Here is a 17,277-nt window from a genome sequence, read left to right as displayed (position 1 = left end):
GCAAAGAAAAGACACCTGGCCAGTGCAATTCCTTTCAAACAAGTCTGGTATCTGCAGAAACTAAGACCCACATGCTAAAGCTGTAGCTCAGAGTATACCTTTGGCAGATCAGAGGAACAGCATCTTGAAACACTTTAATAACTTGCATTTAGAGCGTGAGTTAATATTACTCTAGGGATTATGCTGCATATCCTCTTATTTAAAATGTTACCTAATACTTGAAAAGAGGAAATGTATGCCAGTCTTAGCCTCATTAACTTTGTGAGTTGGTTATAGAAGATTGGGTCATGTCTTCTGGAACTAAAGCCCCTAGAGTCCTGTGTATATTTTCTAAGTGTGAGCTGATCATCATTTCTCTTGGGAATTATCATAGTTAAGAGTGGGAAAAAGTGCAATTAAATGAGGGCTAGCACTTTCCCTCATTCTCTCTTAAAGATACTAGTGAGATCAGCCATCCCTTGGGTTTACTTAACTTTCCTACTTTGTTATCTGTGAGGGAAGCGATCTTTCCTACTAAATGCTTACTTCAAACACGAGAATACTTCATCTGCTCGTTTAATCCTTTATAACAGCAATTCCTCAACAGTGTTTCATGTTTTCCATTTTATAAAGCACTTTAAAATCTTCTCCACCCTAGAACAGATATACTTCAAACAAAACCCAGGTGGCAGGGGGCGTCATGCTCTCTGGTGAGTCCCCGGAGATCCCTGGACACCACCTACCATCACTTAATAGCTGGCCTTTAGATTTGATCTTAAGGGGCTTCCATGCCTGCTATTTTTCTACACTGTCTGCTATATGCACAGGCATAAAGAACCAAATGGCTTCCCTTAGCCCCCAAACTGGGATCACGCAGCAAAGAATTCTTGAAAATCTACCAGGATAGGATTAAGGCTAAAAAAGAACAACTCAATGCTTACTGCTGGTGTATGTCATACATCAATATCATGATGCGCTGCACTTCAGTGTATTAAGTTTTATAAAGGAGGACTTCGGTGAAAAGAACTGAGGCTGTTTATTTCAAATATCGCTTATAAACAGTTGCAAGAGCTACTGATTGCTTTCAGACTAGGGGTAATATTTTACTCAAGAGGATCCTCAACATGCCTTTTCAAATACAAGCAATTATGAGGAAAAGCTTCTGTTTTGGCCGAGTTAATTTTCTATCCTGAAACCACACTGAATATATTAAATCAGGATTAGGAAGGGGAAAAACACATTCTATGCAACAATGCTGGAGATTACACTTTTCTAGCTGCCAATGCCCATAAATCTTTCTAGGGTTTCCTCTGTGTCCAGTTCCAAACAACTTTTTCCTGTAGACATTTTAATAGTAATTACTGTTGCCTGTCTAACAAGCTATGTTTCCCTCTAGCTTTCCAAATCCCTGTCATGTTTGAGCAGGGCTTATTCTAATTTTTTTTCCTAAAACACTTAAAATTGACTAGTCATTAGCCATTTCTAAAAAGTTTGTATATCATGAGCATCATCATGTAGGTATCACTCAAATTATTCCATCTTACAGCTTCTGTGTAGATCTTCTTCACTTACAAAATGCATGGAGTAAACCAGAATGTAGGAGTGGAAAGTAACACACATACACACACACACTCACACTCTCATGGGGTAAAGAGCAGGGTTCTAAAGCCAGGCTTGCTGCCTTGAATCTTATCTTTGGCACTTACTAGCTGTGTAACCTTGAGCAAGGTACTCAGCTTCACTTTGCTTCAGACATCTCATCTGTGAAATGAGGATGTGAACAGTATCCACACCACAGAGTTGTTCTGAGATTTAGATGTGTTATTTAATGCAAAGCACTTACATCAGTGCCTGGCATTAACATTAATTACTGGCATACATGCACACACCCCCTGGCTTCCGTCATTCAAATGTCAATCCTATTAACATTTTATTAACAAGAATCATGTTTTAATCTTTACTCCTGTCTTTCCACAGTCAAATGATGACAACACTGCCTAATGATGATCCCCATTCCTTTAGGAACCAAAATTCATTCAATCAATGTATTTTATTATTAAAGTATTGAATTCTTGTTTTTTGAACATTAATGTATAGTAATAATTTGTTAACTCTCAGTTACTAACTGAAAAATTGATTATTCATGACACTTCATTCCTGAAAAAGTAACAGAGAGGATTTACGGTAATAACTGCTTCATTTGCCAATACGAGACAGCTGTGGGGTTTTAAAAATTCTTCCCTCCTTTCCTTCCTAAGGGTCTCAAGGCATTTTACCTCTCTGCTGTGAATAAAAATAAAGGTAAAAGCCAAGAATACAGCTTATAAAACTGCACTATGACAACCCACATGTATAAATAAATATGCAGGCTTTGGAGAAGATGATGTCTGAATCCTATTAAAAGCTTATGTGAACCACTCTCATCACTCTATTATATCCTCTGGTTCATTTAAAAATAAAAGCCAACATTATTTCAGCTGTAAAATAGTTTGTGAAATGAATGTTTATTTTCTAAAGCAATGATTTGCTTCTTTTAAATTTCAACTTAAACTTGTATGTATCACCCTTACCTATAAAGCATTATATTGTTTTCTAAAGCACATACAACACACAAAGGTGCTCTAGCACACATTCCAATAAGGACCCTGTCACTAATTATCTCAATTTTTTATGGAAAACAAACAAACAAACAAACAGAAAATGGGAAAAAATGACATGAGTCCAGTTATTCAGTTTGAAGTACATATGTAACATTAAAAACATCTGGGTGCTTCCTCTCTTCAATAAAACTCTTTCAAGATCAAGTGAGTAACTGAGACAAATCTAGGCATAGCATGAATGAGGTATGATGAAGTTGGGCAGCCTAGCTGTGTAGTTTCCTTTAGAGTCATAAACTGGAAACACAGATGCATTATTATGGGGTGCACTATGGATTGATAAATGTTTCAAACACATTAAGGACTTTGAACTACAATCCTGCAGCCTGTGGAACAAAAAACACATTCACAGAAACATAGACAAGATGACAAGGCAGAGGGCTATGTACCAGATGAAGGAACAAGATAAAACCCCAGAAAAACAACTAAATGAAGTGGAGATAGGCAACCTTCCAGAAAAAGAATTCAGAATAATGATAGTGAAGATGATCTAGGACCTCAGAAAAAGAGTGGAGGCAAAGATTGAGAAGATGCAAGAAATGTGTAACAACGACGGAGAAGAATTAAAGAACAAACAAACAGAGATGAACAATACAATAACTGAAATGAAAAATACACTAGAAGGGGGCTTCCCTGGTGGCTCAGTGGTTGAGAGTCCGCCTGCCGATGCAGGGGACACGGGTTCGTGCCCTGGCCCGGGAAGATCCCACATGCCGCGGAGCAGCTGGGCGCGTGAGCCATGGCTGTTGAGCCTGCGCGTCCGGAGCCTGTGCTCCGCAACGGGAGAGGCCACAACAGTGAGAGGCCCGCGTACTGAAAAAAAAAAAAATACACAAGAAGGAATCAATAGCAGAATAACTGAGGCAGAAGAACGGAAAACTGACCTGGAAGACAAAATAGTGGAATTCACTGCTGCAGAAGAGAATAAAGAAAAAAGAATGAAAAGAAATGAAGAGAGCCTAAGAGACCTCTGGGACAACATTAAACACAACATTCACATTATAGGGGTCCCAAAAGGAGAAGAGAGAGAGAAAGGACCAGAGAAAATATGTGAAGAGATTATAGTCGAAAACTTCCCCAACATGGGAAAGGAAATAGCCACCCAAGTCCAGGAAGCACAGCGAGTACCATACAGGATAAACCCAAGGAGAAAAATGTCGAGACACATAGTAATCAAATTGGCAAAAATTAAAGACAAAGAAAGATTATTGAAAGCAGCAAGGGAAAAATGAAAAATAACATACAAGGGAACTCCCATGAGGTTAACAGCTGCTTTCTCAGCAGAAACTCTACAAGCCAGAAGGGAGTGACATGATATACTTAAAGTGATGAAAGGGAAGACCTTACAACCAAGATTACTCTACCTGGCAAGGATCTCATTCAGATTATATGGAGAAATCAAAAGTTTTACAGACAAGCAAAAGCTAAGAGAATTCAGCACCACCAAACCAGCTCTACAACAAATGCTAAAGGAACTTCTCTAAGTGGGAAACACAAGAGAAGAAAAGGATCTACAAAAACAAACCCAAAACAATTAAGAAAATGGCCACAGGAACATACATATCATTACCTTAAACGGGAATGGATTAAATGCTCCAACCAAAAGACACAGGCTTCCTGAATGGATACAAAAACAAGACCCATATATATGCTGTCTCCAAGAGACCCACTTCAGACCTAGTGACACATACAGACTGAAATTGAGGGGATGGAAAAACATATTCCATGCAAATGGAAATCAAGAGAAAGCTGGAGTAGCTATACTCATATCAGAAAAAAATAGACTTTAAAATAAAGAATGTTACAAGAGACAAGGAAGGACACTACATAATGATCAAGGGATCAATCCAAGAAGATGATATAACAATTATAAATATATATGCACAGAACACAGGAGCACCTCAACACATAAGGCAACTGCTAACAGCTCTAAAAGAGGAAATCAACAGTAACACAATAATAGTGGGGGACTTTAACACCTCACTTACACCAATGGACAGATCATCCAAAATGACAGTAAATAAGGAAACAGAAGCTTTAAATGACACAATAGACCAGATAGATTTAATTGATATTTATAGGATATTCCATCCACAAACAGCAGATTACACTCCTTCTCAAGTGCGCAAGGGAACGTTCTCCAGGATAGATCACATCTTGGGTCACAAATCAAGCCTCAGTAAATTTAAGAAAATTGAAATCATATTAAGCATCTTTTCTGACCACAATGCTTTGAGACTAGAAATGAATTACAAGGAAAAACATGTAAAAAATACAAACACATGGAGGCTAAACAATACGTTACTAAACAACCAAGAGATCACTGAAGAAATCAAAGAGGAAGTCAAAAAATACCTAGAGACGAATGACAATGAAAACACAATGATCCAATACCTATGGGATGCAGCAAAAGCAGTTCTAAGAGGGTAGTTTATAGCTATAAGAGCCTACGTCAAGAAACAAGAAAAATTTCAAGTAAACAATCTAACCTTACAGCTAAAGGAACTAGAGAAAGAAGAACAAACAAAACACAAAGTTAGCAGAAGGAAAGAAATCATAAAGATCAGAGCAGAAATAAATGAAATAGAAACAAAGAAAACAATAGCAAAGATCAATAAAACTAAAAGCTGGTTGAGAAGATAAACAAAGTTGATAAACCATCAGCCAGACTCATCAAGAAAAAGAGGGAGAGGACTCAAATCAATAAAATTAGAAATGAAAAAGGAGAAGTAACAACTGACCCTGCAGAAATACAAAGGATCATGAGACTACTATAAGCAACTCTCTATGCCAATAAAATGGACAACTTGTAAGAAATGGACAAATTTTTAGAAAGGTATAACCTTCCAAGACTGAACCAGGAAGAAACAGAAAATATGAACAGACCAATCACAAGTAATGAAATTGAAACTGTGATTAAAAATCTTACAACAAACAAAAGCCCAGGACCAGATGGCTTCAGAGGTGAATTCTATCAAACATTTAGAGAAGAGCTAACACCCATCCTTCTCAAACTCTTCCAAAAAATTGCACAGGAAGGAACACTCCCAAACTCATTCTATGAGGCCAACATCACCCTGATACCAAAACCAGACAAAGATACTACACAAAAAGAAAATGACAGACCAATATCACTGATGAATATAGATGCAAAAATCCTCAACAAAATACTAGCAAACAGAATCCAACAACACATTAAAAGGATCATACAGGGCTTCCCTGGTGGCGCAGCGGTTGAGAGTCTGCCTGCCGATGCAGGGGATACGGGTTCGTGCCCCGGTCCAGGAAGATCCCACATGCCGCGGAGCCGCTAGGCACGTGAGCCATGGCCACTGAGCCTACGCGTCCGCGGCCCGTGCTCCGCAACAGGAAGGGCCACAACAGTGAGAGACCCGCATACCCACCCAACCCCCTCCAAAAAAAGGATCATACACCATGATCAAGTGGGATTTGTTCCAGGGATGCAAGGATTCTTCAAAATACACAAATCAATCAATGTGAAACACCATATTAAGAAACTGAAGAATAAAAACCATATGATCATCTCAAAAGATGCAGAAAAAGCTTCTGACAAAATTCAACACCCATTTATGATAAAAACTCTCCAGAAAGTGGGCATACAGGGAACCTACCTCAACACAATAAAGGCCATATACAACAAACCCACAGCAAACATCATTCTCAATGGTGAAAAACTGAAAGCATTTCCTGTAAGATCAGGAACGAGACAAGGATGTCCACTCTCACCACTATTATTCAACATAGTTTTGGAAGTCCTAGCCACAGCAATCAGAGAAGAAAAAGAAATAAAAGGAATGCAAATCAGAAAAGAAGAAGTAAAACTGTCACTGTTTGCAGATGACATGATACTGTACATACAGAATCCTAAAAGTGCCACCAGAAAACTACTAGAGCTAATCAATGAATTTGGTAAAGTTGCAGGATACAAAAGTAATGCACAGAAATCTCTTGCATTCCTATACACTAATGATGAAAATTCTGAAAGAGAAATTAAGGAAACACTCCCATTTACCACTGCAACAAAAAGAATAAAATACCTAGGAAAAACCTACCTGGGGAGACAAAAGACCTGTATGCAGAAAACTATAAGACACTGATGAAAGAAATTAAAGATGATACAAACAGATGGAGAGATATACCATGTTCTTGGATTGGAAAGATCAATATTGTGAAAATGACTATACTACCCAAAGCAATCTACAGATTCAATGCAATCCCTGTCAAATTACCAATGGCATTTTTTACAGAACTAGAACAAATCATCTTAAAATTTGTATGGAGACACAAAAGACCCTGAATAGCCAAAGTGGCCTTGAGGGAAAAAAACGGAGCTATAGGAATCAGACTCCCTGACTTCAGACGATACTACAAAGCTACAGTAATCAAGACAATATGGTAGTGGCACAAAAACAGAAACATAGATCAATGGAACAAGATAGAAAGCCCAGAGATAAACCCATGCACCTATGGTCAACTAATCTATGACAAAGGAGGCAAAGATATACAATGGAGAAAAGACAGTCTCTTTCATAAGTGGTGCTGGGAAAACTGGACAGCTACATGTAAAAGAATGAAATTAGAACACTCCCTAACACCATACACAAAAATAAACTCAAAATGGATTCAAGACCTAAATGTAAGGCCAGACACTGTAAAACTCTTAGAGGAAAACATAGGAAGAACACTCTTTGACATAAATCACTGCAAGATCTTTTTTGATCCACCTCCTAGAGTAATGGAAATAAAACCAAAAATAAACAAATGGGACCTAATGAAACTTCAAAGCTTTTGCACAGCAAAGGAAACCATAAATAAGATGAAAAGACAACACTCAGAATGGGAGCAAGTATTTGCAAATGAATCAACAGACAAAGGATTAATCTCCAAAATATATAAACAGCTCATGCAGCTCAATATTAAAGTAACAAATAACCCAATCCAAAAATGGGCAGAAGATCTAAATAGACATTTCTCCAAAGAAGACATACAGATGGCCAAGAAGCACATGAAAAGCTGCTCAACATCACTAATTATTAGAGAAATGCAAATCAAAACTACAGTGAGGTATCACCTCACTCCAATTAGAATGGGCATCATCAGAAAATCTAAAAACAACAAATGCTGGAGTGGGTGTGGAGAAAAGGGAACCTTCTTGCCCTGTTGGTGGGAATGTAAATTGATACAGCCACTATGGAGAACAGTATGGAGGTTTCTTAAAAAACTAAAAATAGAATTACCATATGATCCAGCAATCCCACTACTGGGCATATACCCAGAGAAAACCAAAATTCAAAAAGACACATGCACCCCAATGTTCATTGCAGCACTATTTACAATAGCCATGGAAGCAACCTAAATGCCCATCGACAGACGAATGGATAAAGAAGTTGTTGTACATATATACAATGGAATATTATTCAGCCATAAAAAGGAACAAAACTGAGTCATTTTTTGAGTCGTGGATGGACCTAGAGACTGTCATACAGAGTGAAGTAAGTCAGAAGGGGAAAGACAAATATCGTATATTAACGCATGTATGTGGAACCTAGAAAAGTGGTACAGATGAGCCCCTTTGCAGGGCAGAAGTTGAGACACAGATGTAGAGAACAAACGTATGGACACCAAGGGGGGGAAACCACGGTGGGGTGGGGATGGGTGTGCTGAATTGGGCGATTGGGATTGACATGTATACACTGATGTGTATAAAATTGATGACTAATAAGAACCTGCAGTATAAAAAAGCAAACAAAAAAAAACAACTAATACTGAACTTTCTTTGGGTTATTTGTATGGAAATATGTTAATATAAATGTTTCAGATCTTATATGAAATTTCTAAAAGTCTTATATGTTCTGGTATAATGTTATAAGTCATAATTCTAGTTATTACTTAAAATGTATATCTCAGAAAAAACTAAAAACAAAAAACAAATTAAGGACTTTATACCCTGAAAGAAGCAAACAAGACTTGAGAGGAAGCAGAAAGGGGAGGCAGAGAGCTGTTAATCAAGCTGAGAAAACAATAATATTTCCCAGTATCAAATTTAGAACCTGTTGTAGCCCCTTTCTAAATTGAAATTACACTTGGCTCTTCAAGAATTATTTATGATTTGGCATTTCTATAACACTTCCTTTCTATGGCAGGCTTTATGAAAAGACTATTACTTACTGCAATAAGCAAATGAACTTAAAAATGAATAAGAAATTTTCAGTCAAAATCAAATATCAATTTCCCTAGAAATATAGAGCAGGCATAATATTGCTTAGCAAATTTCAAATATTTATAGACATTGGTAAATTTATCCTTATAAAAATTTCCCCGAAGTGGGCAGAAGCTAGAGATCCTTTGGCAGACGAAAAAATTGTGTGTTGCTGACTAAATACTCTGTGCAAACAGAGGAACAAAAAAGGGTCATTTTTCTTGTTATACAGGACTTATAGCAGAGATTGCTAGGTCTTACCCCCAATCCATGTTCCTCTTTCCTTTAGTAACAGAACCTCAGGTAACAGACTACATTCACCAACCTTTCTTGCTAAAGGGTATGAATATGTGACTATGCTCCAGCCAATGCAAAGAAAGTAGAATTGAAATGCTGGGTGGGACTTCCAGGAAGTCTTTTTAAAGGGAAGAAATGCATTCATCTTTGCCTCTTTTTACTCCCTGCAGCCTTGAAAGGCCGATGTAATGGCTGTATATAGTCGCTATTTGGCCGAGGGTTAGAAGCTAGTGGCTGAGGGATGATGTAGCAGAAAGAAAGGAGCCTGGGTTCCTTTTGACATCCTGAGGCCATCATAGCAGCCCTGGAGCCCCTCCCTCTGGCTTTCTTTTACATTAGAGGAAAAAAAAAAAAAAAAACTTCTATCTTATTTAAGTCACTGCAATTTTGATTATTTTGGATATATGCAGCTGAACCCAATCCTATTCCAAAACCAAGCCTATCTGAATCAGCACAAATATCAGACCGTACTTCCACTGGGGAATGAAACTTAACAAAATAAGATGGTAATTTAAGGTTCTAGTTTTAACAGTCATGTAGTTTCTCAAATAAACTATGTGTTGTATGCAAAAGCTTTCATTGCACACTGACAACAAATGCTTAATAAACATGAATGCTGAAGAAGAAAATAAAGTTTTAAAGGATTTCTACAATTAGTATTTCCCAAAGTAATATTATTTTGGACAAGTTAATAACAAGAGCAAATAATAAGTTAATATTTATAGAAATATGACCCTAAATTTGGTGAACAAAGTTAAAAATATATAATCCCCTTTTCCTCAAAACTATTACTTTTTGAAAGATAATGAAGGGACTTCCCTGGTGGTGCAGAGGTTAAGGATTCGCCTGCCAATGCAGGGGACACGGGTTTGAGCCCTAGTCCGGGAAGATCCCACATGCCACAGAGAAACTAAGCCCGTGTGCCACAACTACTGAGACTGTGTGCCACAACTGCTGAAGCCTGTGGGCCTGAAGCCCGTGCTCCGCAACAAGAGAAGCCACTGCAATGAGAAGCCTACACACTACAACAAAGAGTAGCCCCTGCTCGCCGCAAACAGAGAAAGCCCAGGCGCAGCAATGAAGACCCAACGCAGCCAAAAATAAATAATTAATTAATTTAAAAAAAAAAAGATAATGAGGCACAAAAAGTAACATACAAAGTCACATATAATTATGTAAACACTGCTTTGAGACATAACACCAAGTATTTTTATTGTGTTAAGATGTTTGTGAATGTATTTTTGGTAATAGCAGTTATGAATAGATGATTCTTGATAAGATATAATATAATGGGAGGAAAAGGTATTATGATTTTCTGCGGTTGAATCAGCTTTAGTTTCTCATGCAACTCAGAGTTTTGTGCTATTCAGATGGAACACTGCACAGGAAAGCATTTTACTTATAAAAACACTGGAGGAGACTCCATTTTACATAGGAACAATGGCTTTTTAACAGTGCTTGATGGGGAGACATTAGGAACCTTGCCTTGAAAGCCATTAGCAAATTTATCTAGAAAATTTTATGCTACGTCATGAACTAACCAGCAACTGAAGACATCCTAAACTGCTTAGTGTGCCAATTGCCCCTGTGAGCTGCTTTCAGGAGACAGCAATGAGTATCATAGATACTGAAGCATAAAAAGTAGAAGGACATGGGCAATTCAAAGAAAATGATGCCAAAAACTCCATAGTGCCAAAAAAATTTAAACAAACTTGCATTTTACTTTGGAGTAACATTTTTTCTTTCTATTTCCAAGTAAATTTTAACTTTGTTTCTCAACTAGCCCTGCCAATAGAGGAGCTTTTCCTTACACTGCCAAACTATCAATTCAAACTTGAAATCGATCACCACTTCTTTTTCTCCTAAAGCAAGGTACCTTATAATATATAATAAATAATATAAGCTCACCTGAAGCAGGTGAGTTAGAGATTTAAGTCATTCTTTTTTTTTTTTTTTTTTGCGGTACGCGGGCCTCTCACTGTTGTGGCCTCTCCCGTTGCGGAGCACAGGCTCCGGACGCGCAGGCTCAGCGGCCATGGCTCACGGGCCCAGTCACTCCGCGGCATGTGGGATCCTCCCGGACCGGGGCACGAACCCGTGTCCCCTGCATCGGCAGGCGGACTCTCAACCACTGCGCCACCAGGGAAGCTCAAGTCATTCTTTTAACAATCAGTTATGGAATTAAATCTAACCATCTGTCTCAGTTGTCGTGTTCTGTTCAAATCCTCATAATTTAAAATAAAGAACAGTAATGCTCATTAATGAGATTCATCTACCAATTACTGAGCAATTGCAAACAGCAGCTACTCAATAAATGACAGCTGTTGCTATAATGTCTCTTGAAGCAAAATACTTTCATTTTATTCTCACCTTAACATTTCTTGTGTTAAGCTTCTAAAATCTACAAAAATCATAAAACTAAACTATAAAAGGGAGGGTCCAACACTATTGCTTTTATTTTATAAAATACTGACCGTAAACGTCCCTGAGAGATTATCATTTTACTGATTTTATCTGCCTTCCCCATCCTCGTAAGAAATCACTTGCCATAACTGAGAGGATTGCTAAGAGACTGCTATTAGTAAATTCCTCTCAGAAAAGCTCTCAAAGTATGCTCTAAAGATGACCATCTACATCAAGACCACCGAGGCTTGCAAACTGCAGATTCCTGGCCTGTTCAAGACTACCGAAGCAGAATCTTGCTGTGAAGCCCAGGAACCTGCATGTTTATGATAAGCATCATTGCCTCAAAATCAAATCCAAACTCCTTAAGCTGAAAACCTATTCCTCCTTGTCTGCTTTTCAGAGTAACTGGGAAACACTAAGTCTCTAAATTGTGCTTTCTTCAAGATTAGAAAGCTGTCTATCTCTCTGTATTAGTAAGCTAGCTGCAGTTATTCAACTTTCCTTCTTTGGTTTCTCTCGCTCTCACTTTTTTGGCATTTATGTACTGTTTCCTCCCAAACTTTCTCAACCTCTCAATGACCAGTAAAACAGTGAATGTACACCAGCCAGCAACAACTATACTGGAGGATTAGTTCACGGAATCTATCCTCTACCCTGAGTTCCTGTATGGATCCCTGCTATGTGGTAACGTTAAAAAAAAAAAAAAGACAATTCTGGACATGTTTTATTTTCCATGGGCAAATTCCTCTGTTTCATGCACTGCATTTTGGGAATCTTCCCAACTCTTCCCACTGAAATTCCATCTCTGAATTAACTATGTAATGCTGAACATCAATTTTTCTCCCAAGTATGGCAGCCATCCAAATTTGTGTCAGGCGTGAACTACAGGAATATGCTTACCCTGCCCTAAATTCTGAGCACTGTTAAAGATCCAGAAGATGCCCAGGTTAGGCTGAGAGCACAGCATTCTCCCCAGAAGCAATTACTCCTGTGCAGATGCAGGAAGCATTTAAGGGTGCAGCATTCAGCCAGACAGCTCTCCTCTACCACGCTTATGCCAGTTCACAGTCAGCACTTCATACCTGCCCAGCCAGTGTAAACAGTGCTATCCCGAGGGTCTGCTGACTTTAGGCCTCTCTCCATTTGCTGAAGAAGCTCTCGAATCTTATTGTTCAGGCGTTGTGAGAACTCAGTAGTCAGCTGTAGGTATTAAAGGGAAAACAAATATCAAAAAATATGGGGCACTGGGTGTCCTGGACTATAGGCTATTAAAAATAGGAGGGTACTTCATTTCCACTTAAGCTACATTTTTTTTGCCTAAGAGAACTGGACAATTACTTTATTCTTAAACAAGAACAAATTAACAAAACTTAAAAGTACTACTGTGTTTTCTTACTCAAGTTGGGAAATATTTTTGATGTAACTTAAATGTTTTACATAAAATTTTTAGTTAAATACTAAAAAAGGCTGCCAATGATAAACTGGATCATAGTAATTTCCACCTACTAAGAATCATCTATTATTTAAACCAATATTTTTTATTATAATAAAAGTCATTTTATTAAACTAAGCACAAATCAGAAAATGTTTGCTGTTTTCAAGCCACTGGAGTTTTAGTATTCAAGCAGCAGCAATGTTAATCCCCTAAAGAAACATTCTAATTGCTTCTGTTATTTGAAAAATGAAGATAAACATTTATAAAAAATCCATTTATTAAAAATGTATAAACATTTTTAAAAAATTGTAGAAGTAACATAAGAAAAGCAAAAAAACCTCACAGATATCAGGAGCCTTCAGCAGAGTGGAAAGAACATCAGACTAAGTATCAAAAACCCATGCCCAGCACAGTGCCCAGAAGGCTTGGGGCCTCATAAATACTGCTCAATGAATGAGCCCGGCTACATCCTTATCCACTATTAGCTGAGTGACCATGCTCAACCCATAACTCCTTTATGCTTCAGTTGCCTCTGTAAAGTCAGGATAATAATACCTGTCCCACCAATTTCAAAAGGTGCATTGAGGATCAAATGAGATTGTGTCTCTCATGTCGTTTGCATTCAGGGATGTAAATGTTGATATTTTTACTATTTTAAGCAGTCCAATGGTCTATAAAGTGTAATAATTTGGATATAGGTTGAAAGCACACTGAGGCTGGGGTGTGGGGTTAGTGACATCCATATAAAGGCCCACATATGTGGCACAAACGGTGAGGCATACCGAATAATTATGTTATTTGTTCTAAAAGTAACTGAAAAGTATTTTGAAAGTTCTGTAGACACTGAATCATGAAGTGTCTTAAAAGAACATTTTAATGTATCCTTCAATATTTTTAGGAATCTGCTGTGATTCCCAGACTTGGATTTCACAAAGCAGTAAAACTGTGAAACAATGTTGGGGAACATTACAAGGATACAAGACATTTCATCACACACAAGGACTGTAAAAACAAACCTAACTTACTCCCTGTTAGCATCATAACCTCATTTTTTTAAAAAGGGCATTTAAAAACTGAAAAAAGTAGAAAAAGTGGTATCAGAATTATTAATAATAATAAAAGATATTAAGGTTTACTGATACTCTGAAGAGTATCTCTGATAAGGCAAATCAGACGATTAACCATATCTGGGTTATTTATTCTAAGCACCACTATGATCCATTATTTCACTATCTGAAGAAGAAACCAGTGTTTGATGGACACACTCCCTTTATTTAACAATGCCTGCCAAGGGGTTAAGATTTCAACAAGCCTTAAAAATACATTTTGTAAGGTAAAATATACTTCAGTATTGATATAAAAGGTCTATAAATCTCAACTAGATAGAAGAGTGCATCTACATAAGAACATGTCATATTCTGTTCATAGATCATGGATAATTCATCATCTTGCCTGGCCTTACCGTAAGCAACCAAGAATGATGAGAGTGCCTCAGCCTCAAGAAGGGAAGTCACTTTCTATTTGGCACATAATTGCATTTAAGAGAAGTGAGCTGCCTAAGAATACTGATTGCTTGTAGCAGACCACAAAATTATTCAAACCTAGGAATAATTTGAAGAGTGTATAAAAACGCTTTTTTCTGATAGATGCCAGGAAATAGAGCAGTTCCTTATTGAAATCTTTGCATTAACAAATTAAGGAGGACAGATCTTCAGGGTCCAATCCTTGATGTTCAACATTAAACAATTTTAAAACTGGTAGGTTAATTTCTTTCTGTGATGGGTCCAAAAACCATGTGTTGGGCAATAAATTACACTATTATTTGGGGGCCAGAATTCAAATTTATGAACATATTTTTTCTCCCTTAGAAACAGAGTTAAATTTATAAAAAGCATTTACTTTATAAACAGCCTAAATAGTGAGATACATTTTATTGAAGGCTGCTTTCATTAGGATCCATCCTCAAGTGTTCTCTTTGCCAAGTAAGCATGAAGCAGCAGGTCTTCCTCCAACAAGACAAGACAAATGCTTCAGCTTCAGGATCTGCAGAGCTGGGCAGAATGCAAGTCCAAATAGCCAAAAGGAAGCCATCTGACTTCAAGGTAATGATTACAGGCTTTGTTTAGGGAGTTCAATTCTGGTCTTAAAAGAATCAGATTGATTCTAGCTCCATATACACTTCGGCAGCCTTCTATCTTACAGCTCTTCGCCATCTCTTTCATTCCTCCTACCTGCATTACTCACCCAAGTTAATTTATAAATGACAAGTGTTTTAAGGAAAGAACCAACAGAATCACTGAAAGTTCACTTGGCAGATATGAAATCTCTAAGGCCCTTACATCACATGCAAAATGCTTTTCATATGGCTGATAAGCTTAGAAGAAATAAACTGGTAAAATTTTAAAAAAATGTGTGCACATTTAAAGATATCACTCTTCCAACCTAACTCACTCTTAGGATTTCTCAACTAGGTATTCTTAAAAAGAACTGTATTCCCTCTTAACAACTATATGCAGAGGCATGAGAAAACACAGGCTTCTGGTATCTCACATCCAGGTTCTCTTTCTTACACTGACTTGTGAGGTGCTCACCAGTTAAACTGACCAGTTTTATGTATTTATTTATTTTCCAGTTGTGGGGATGTCCTGGGAAGAGTGGAAATGATACAAAGATTTCAGGGACTATGTCCCAAATCTCTCTTAGCACTTTCAGTTTAAAGATGTCTTCACCCCATTCTGGTTTACTCTCGTCCTTACCCTGTCCATACGCCTGTTCAATCATAAAACAGTAACACGGCACCCGTGAAATGCCATCAGGATTTCTCACCTCTCTTTAAAAAACAAACCAAAAGTGATCAAAAAATTCAAGATTACACAGAAAATTGCAGAGCCGCGAATTTTTATAATTTAGATATCAATGTTTGAGACTGTTTCAATTATTAATTATTGTTGATAATATTAACAGTGCCTCCTTACAGAAGTTCAACATTTTAGAGCGCAAATTGTATATTTTCACATATACTTTATATATTTAAAATATATTTTGTATGTTTATAGTGAAACTCTATTATATTTTTTAAAAAAGGATCCTCATCCCTTTCTTTCAGGCAAAACTGAACTTTCCAAACACTCGGGGCTGGAGGTAGGGGTGCAGGCAGATATTTCCCAAACTCACCCTCCCAGCAGAATCAAAGTAGCCTTCAGCCAGGGATTTGTTATAATCGGCATAAGGATTCGGGAAGGCCCTTTGCGCCATGATGCCAGAAACGAGCCTGCAGAACAGGGGAAAAAGAAAATCTACGTTGAGATACGGGCCTCGGCCGAGTTGCAAAGGCGGCGGCCAGAGCCCCGGGAACACCTTCCTTCCAGTTCCCGGACCACTGCTTGGTCCTGGCGGTCCGAGCGGACCCCGGGCCCACCGCGGCCCAGCCGCTAGGGCGTGGCACCTCCGCAAGAAGGCTGCCAGGGCCCCGAACCCACAGCAAAGAATGCGACCCGTTTCGCACCCCACGTTTGCACTCTCGCGATTCAAAGTAACTACCAGCCCAGGGTCCCTAAGCCCTGCGCGGTCTCGGGCCACTCACCCCGCAGCCTCCGGACAAAAACAGAAGGGACGCTTTCACGGCCCACTTCCTGCCAGCTGGACCAATCAGAGCCTTCGCCACTCCGGAGGCCCGCCCCCTTCTCATTTTCACTTGTTAAAGAGACAGAAGTGTGGTTTCCAAAGGATGATACAGGGTGATGTAATTCTTGGAGGGCTGGAGTGGGGACATATCTTAGAATAATGTGCAGCTGTACCCAATATTTCCTACCTTTCTTCTCTTTAAAATTTTTTTAAAACAGTTAAGTAAACTAATATTAGTCCAGATGATTCATAAGAATTCAATTCAATTTTTTTTTTTAATCTGGAGGAGAAAAAATGACTGCTTTGAGATCTGAATATATTCATAGTCCTACCGCTAGAACTGAATAAAATTGGGGAGGATTATGTTTCTCCAGAGACTTGTCAAACTTTTTCTTTCATTTCTTAAAAAACAAACAAACGAAACAAAACACCACCACTACCATCAGCAACAACAGTGACAAAAATCTTTGAAAATAATTCATTAAATTAACCTCAAAGGCTCTCGGTGGATGTGAGTGGCCAAGGGCAAGGTATCAAATAGCAATTGCCAAAACTTTAAGGAAAATAACATGAAAACACAAATCACAGCTCTTAAGAACTTTAAGCTCCTCCTTAGTCTAAATTAGGCGGTAATACTGTATACCCAAGCCCTTTAAAAA

General features: G+C 38.1%; 1 protein-coding gene across 2 annotated transcripts in view; it reads right to left on the bottom strand.

The window, feature by feature from the left end:
- The window catches only part of LANCL1 (LanC like glutathione S-transferase 1), a 44,092-nt gene extending 27,448 nt beyond the window's left edge, over nt 1-16,644 (bottom strand). Inside the window, exons 1-3 of one of the 2 annotated variants that reach the window (XM_082658111.1) lie at nt 16,578-16,644; nt 16,169-16,265; nt 12,642-12,759 (exon numbers count right to left, since the gene is read on the bottom strand). In XM_082658111.1, the coding sequence (XP_082514237.1) occupies nt 12,642-12,759; nt 16,169-16,249 (199 nt within the window). In that variant the 5' untranslated portion in view covers nt 16,250-16,265; nt 16,578-16,644. The other variant, XM_082658112.1, reaches the window with a different exon arrangement.
- Between the last annotated feature and the right edge of the window lie 633 nt (nt 16,645-17,277).

Source organism: Grampus griseus (genome assembly GCF_964374135.1).
Source record: "Grampus griseus genome assembly, chromosome: 7".
Classification (NCBI taxonomy): domain Eukaryota; kingdom Metazoa; phylum Chordata; class Mammalia; order Artiodactyla; family Delphinidae; genus Grampus; species Grampus griseus.
Note: the sequence above shows the minus strand (reverse complement) of the source record. Positions and strands in the feature narration are given on the sequence as shown.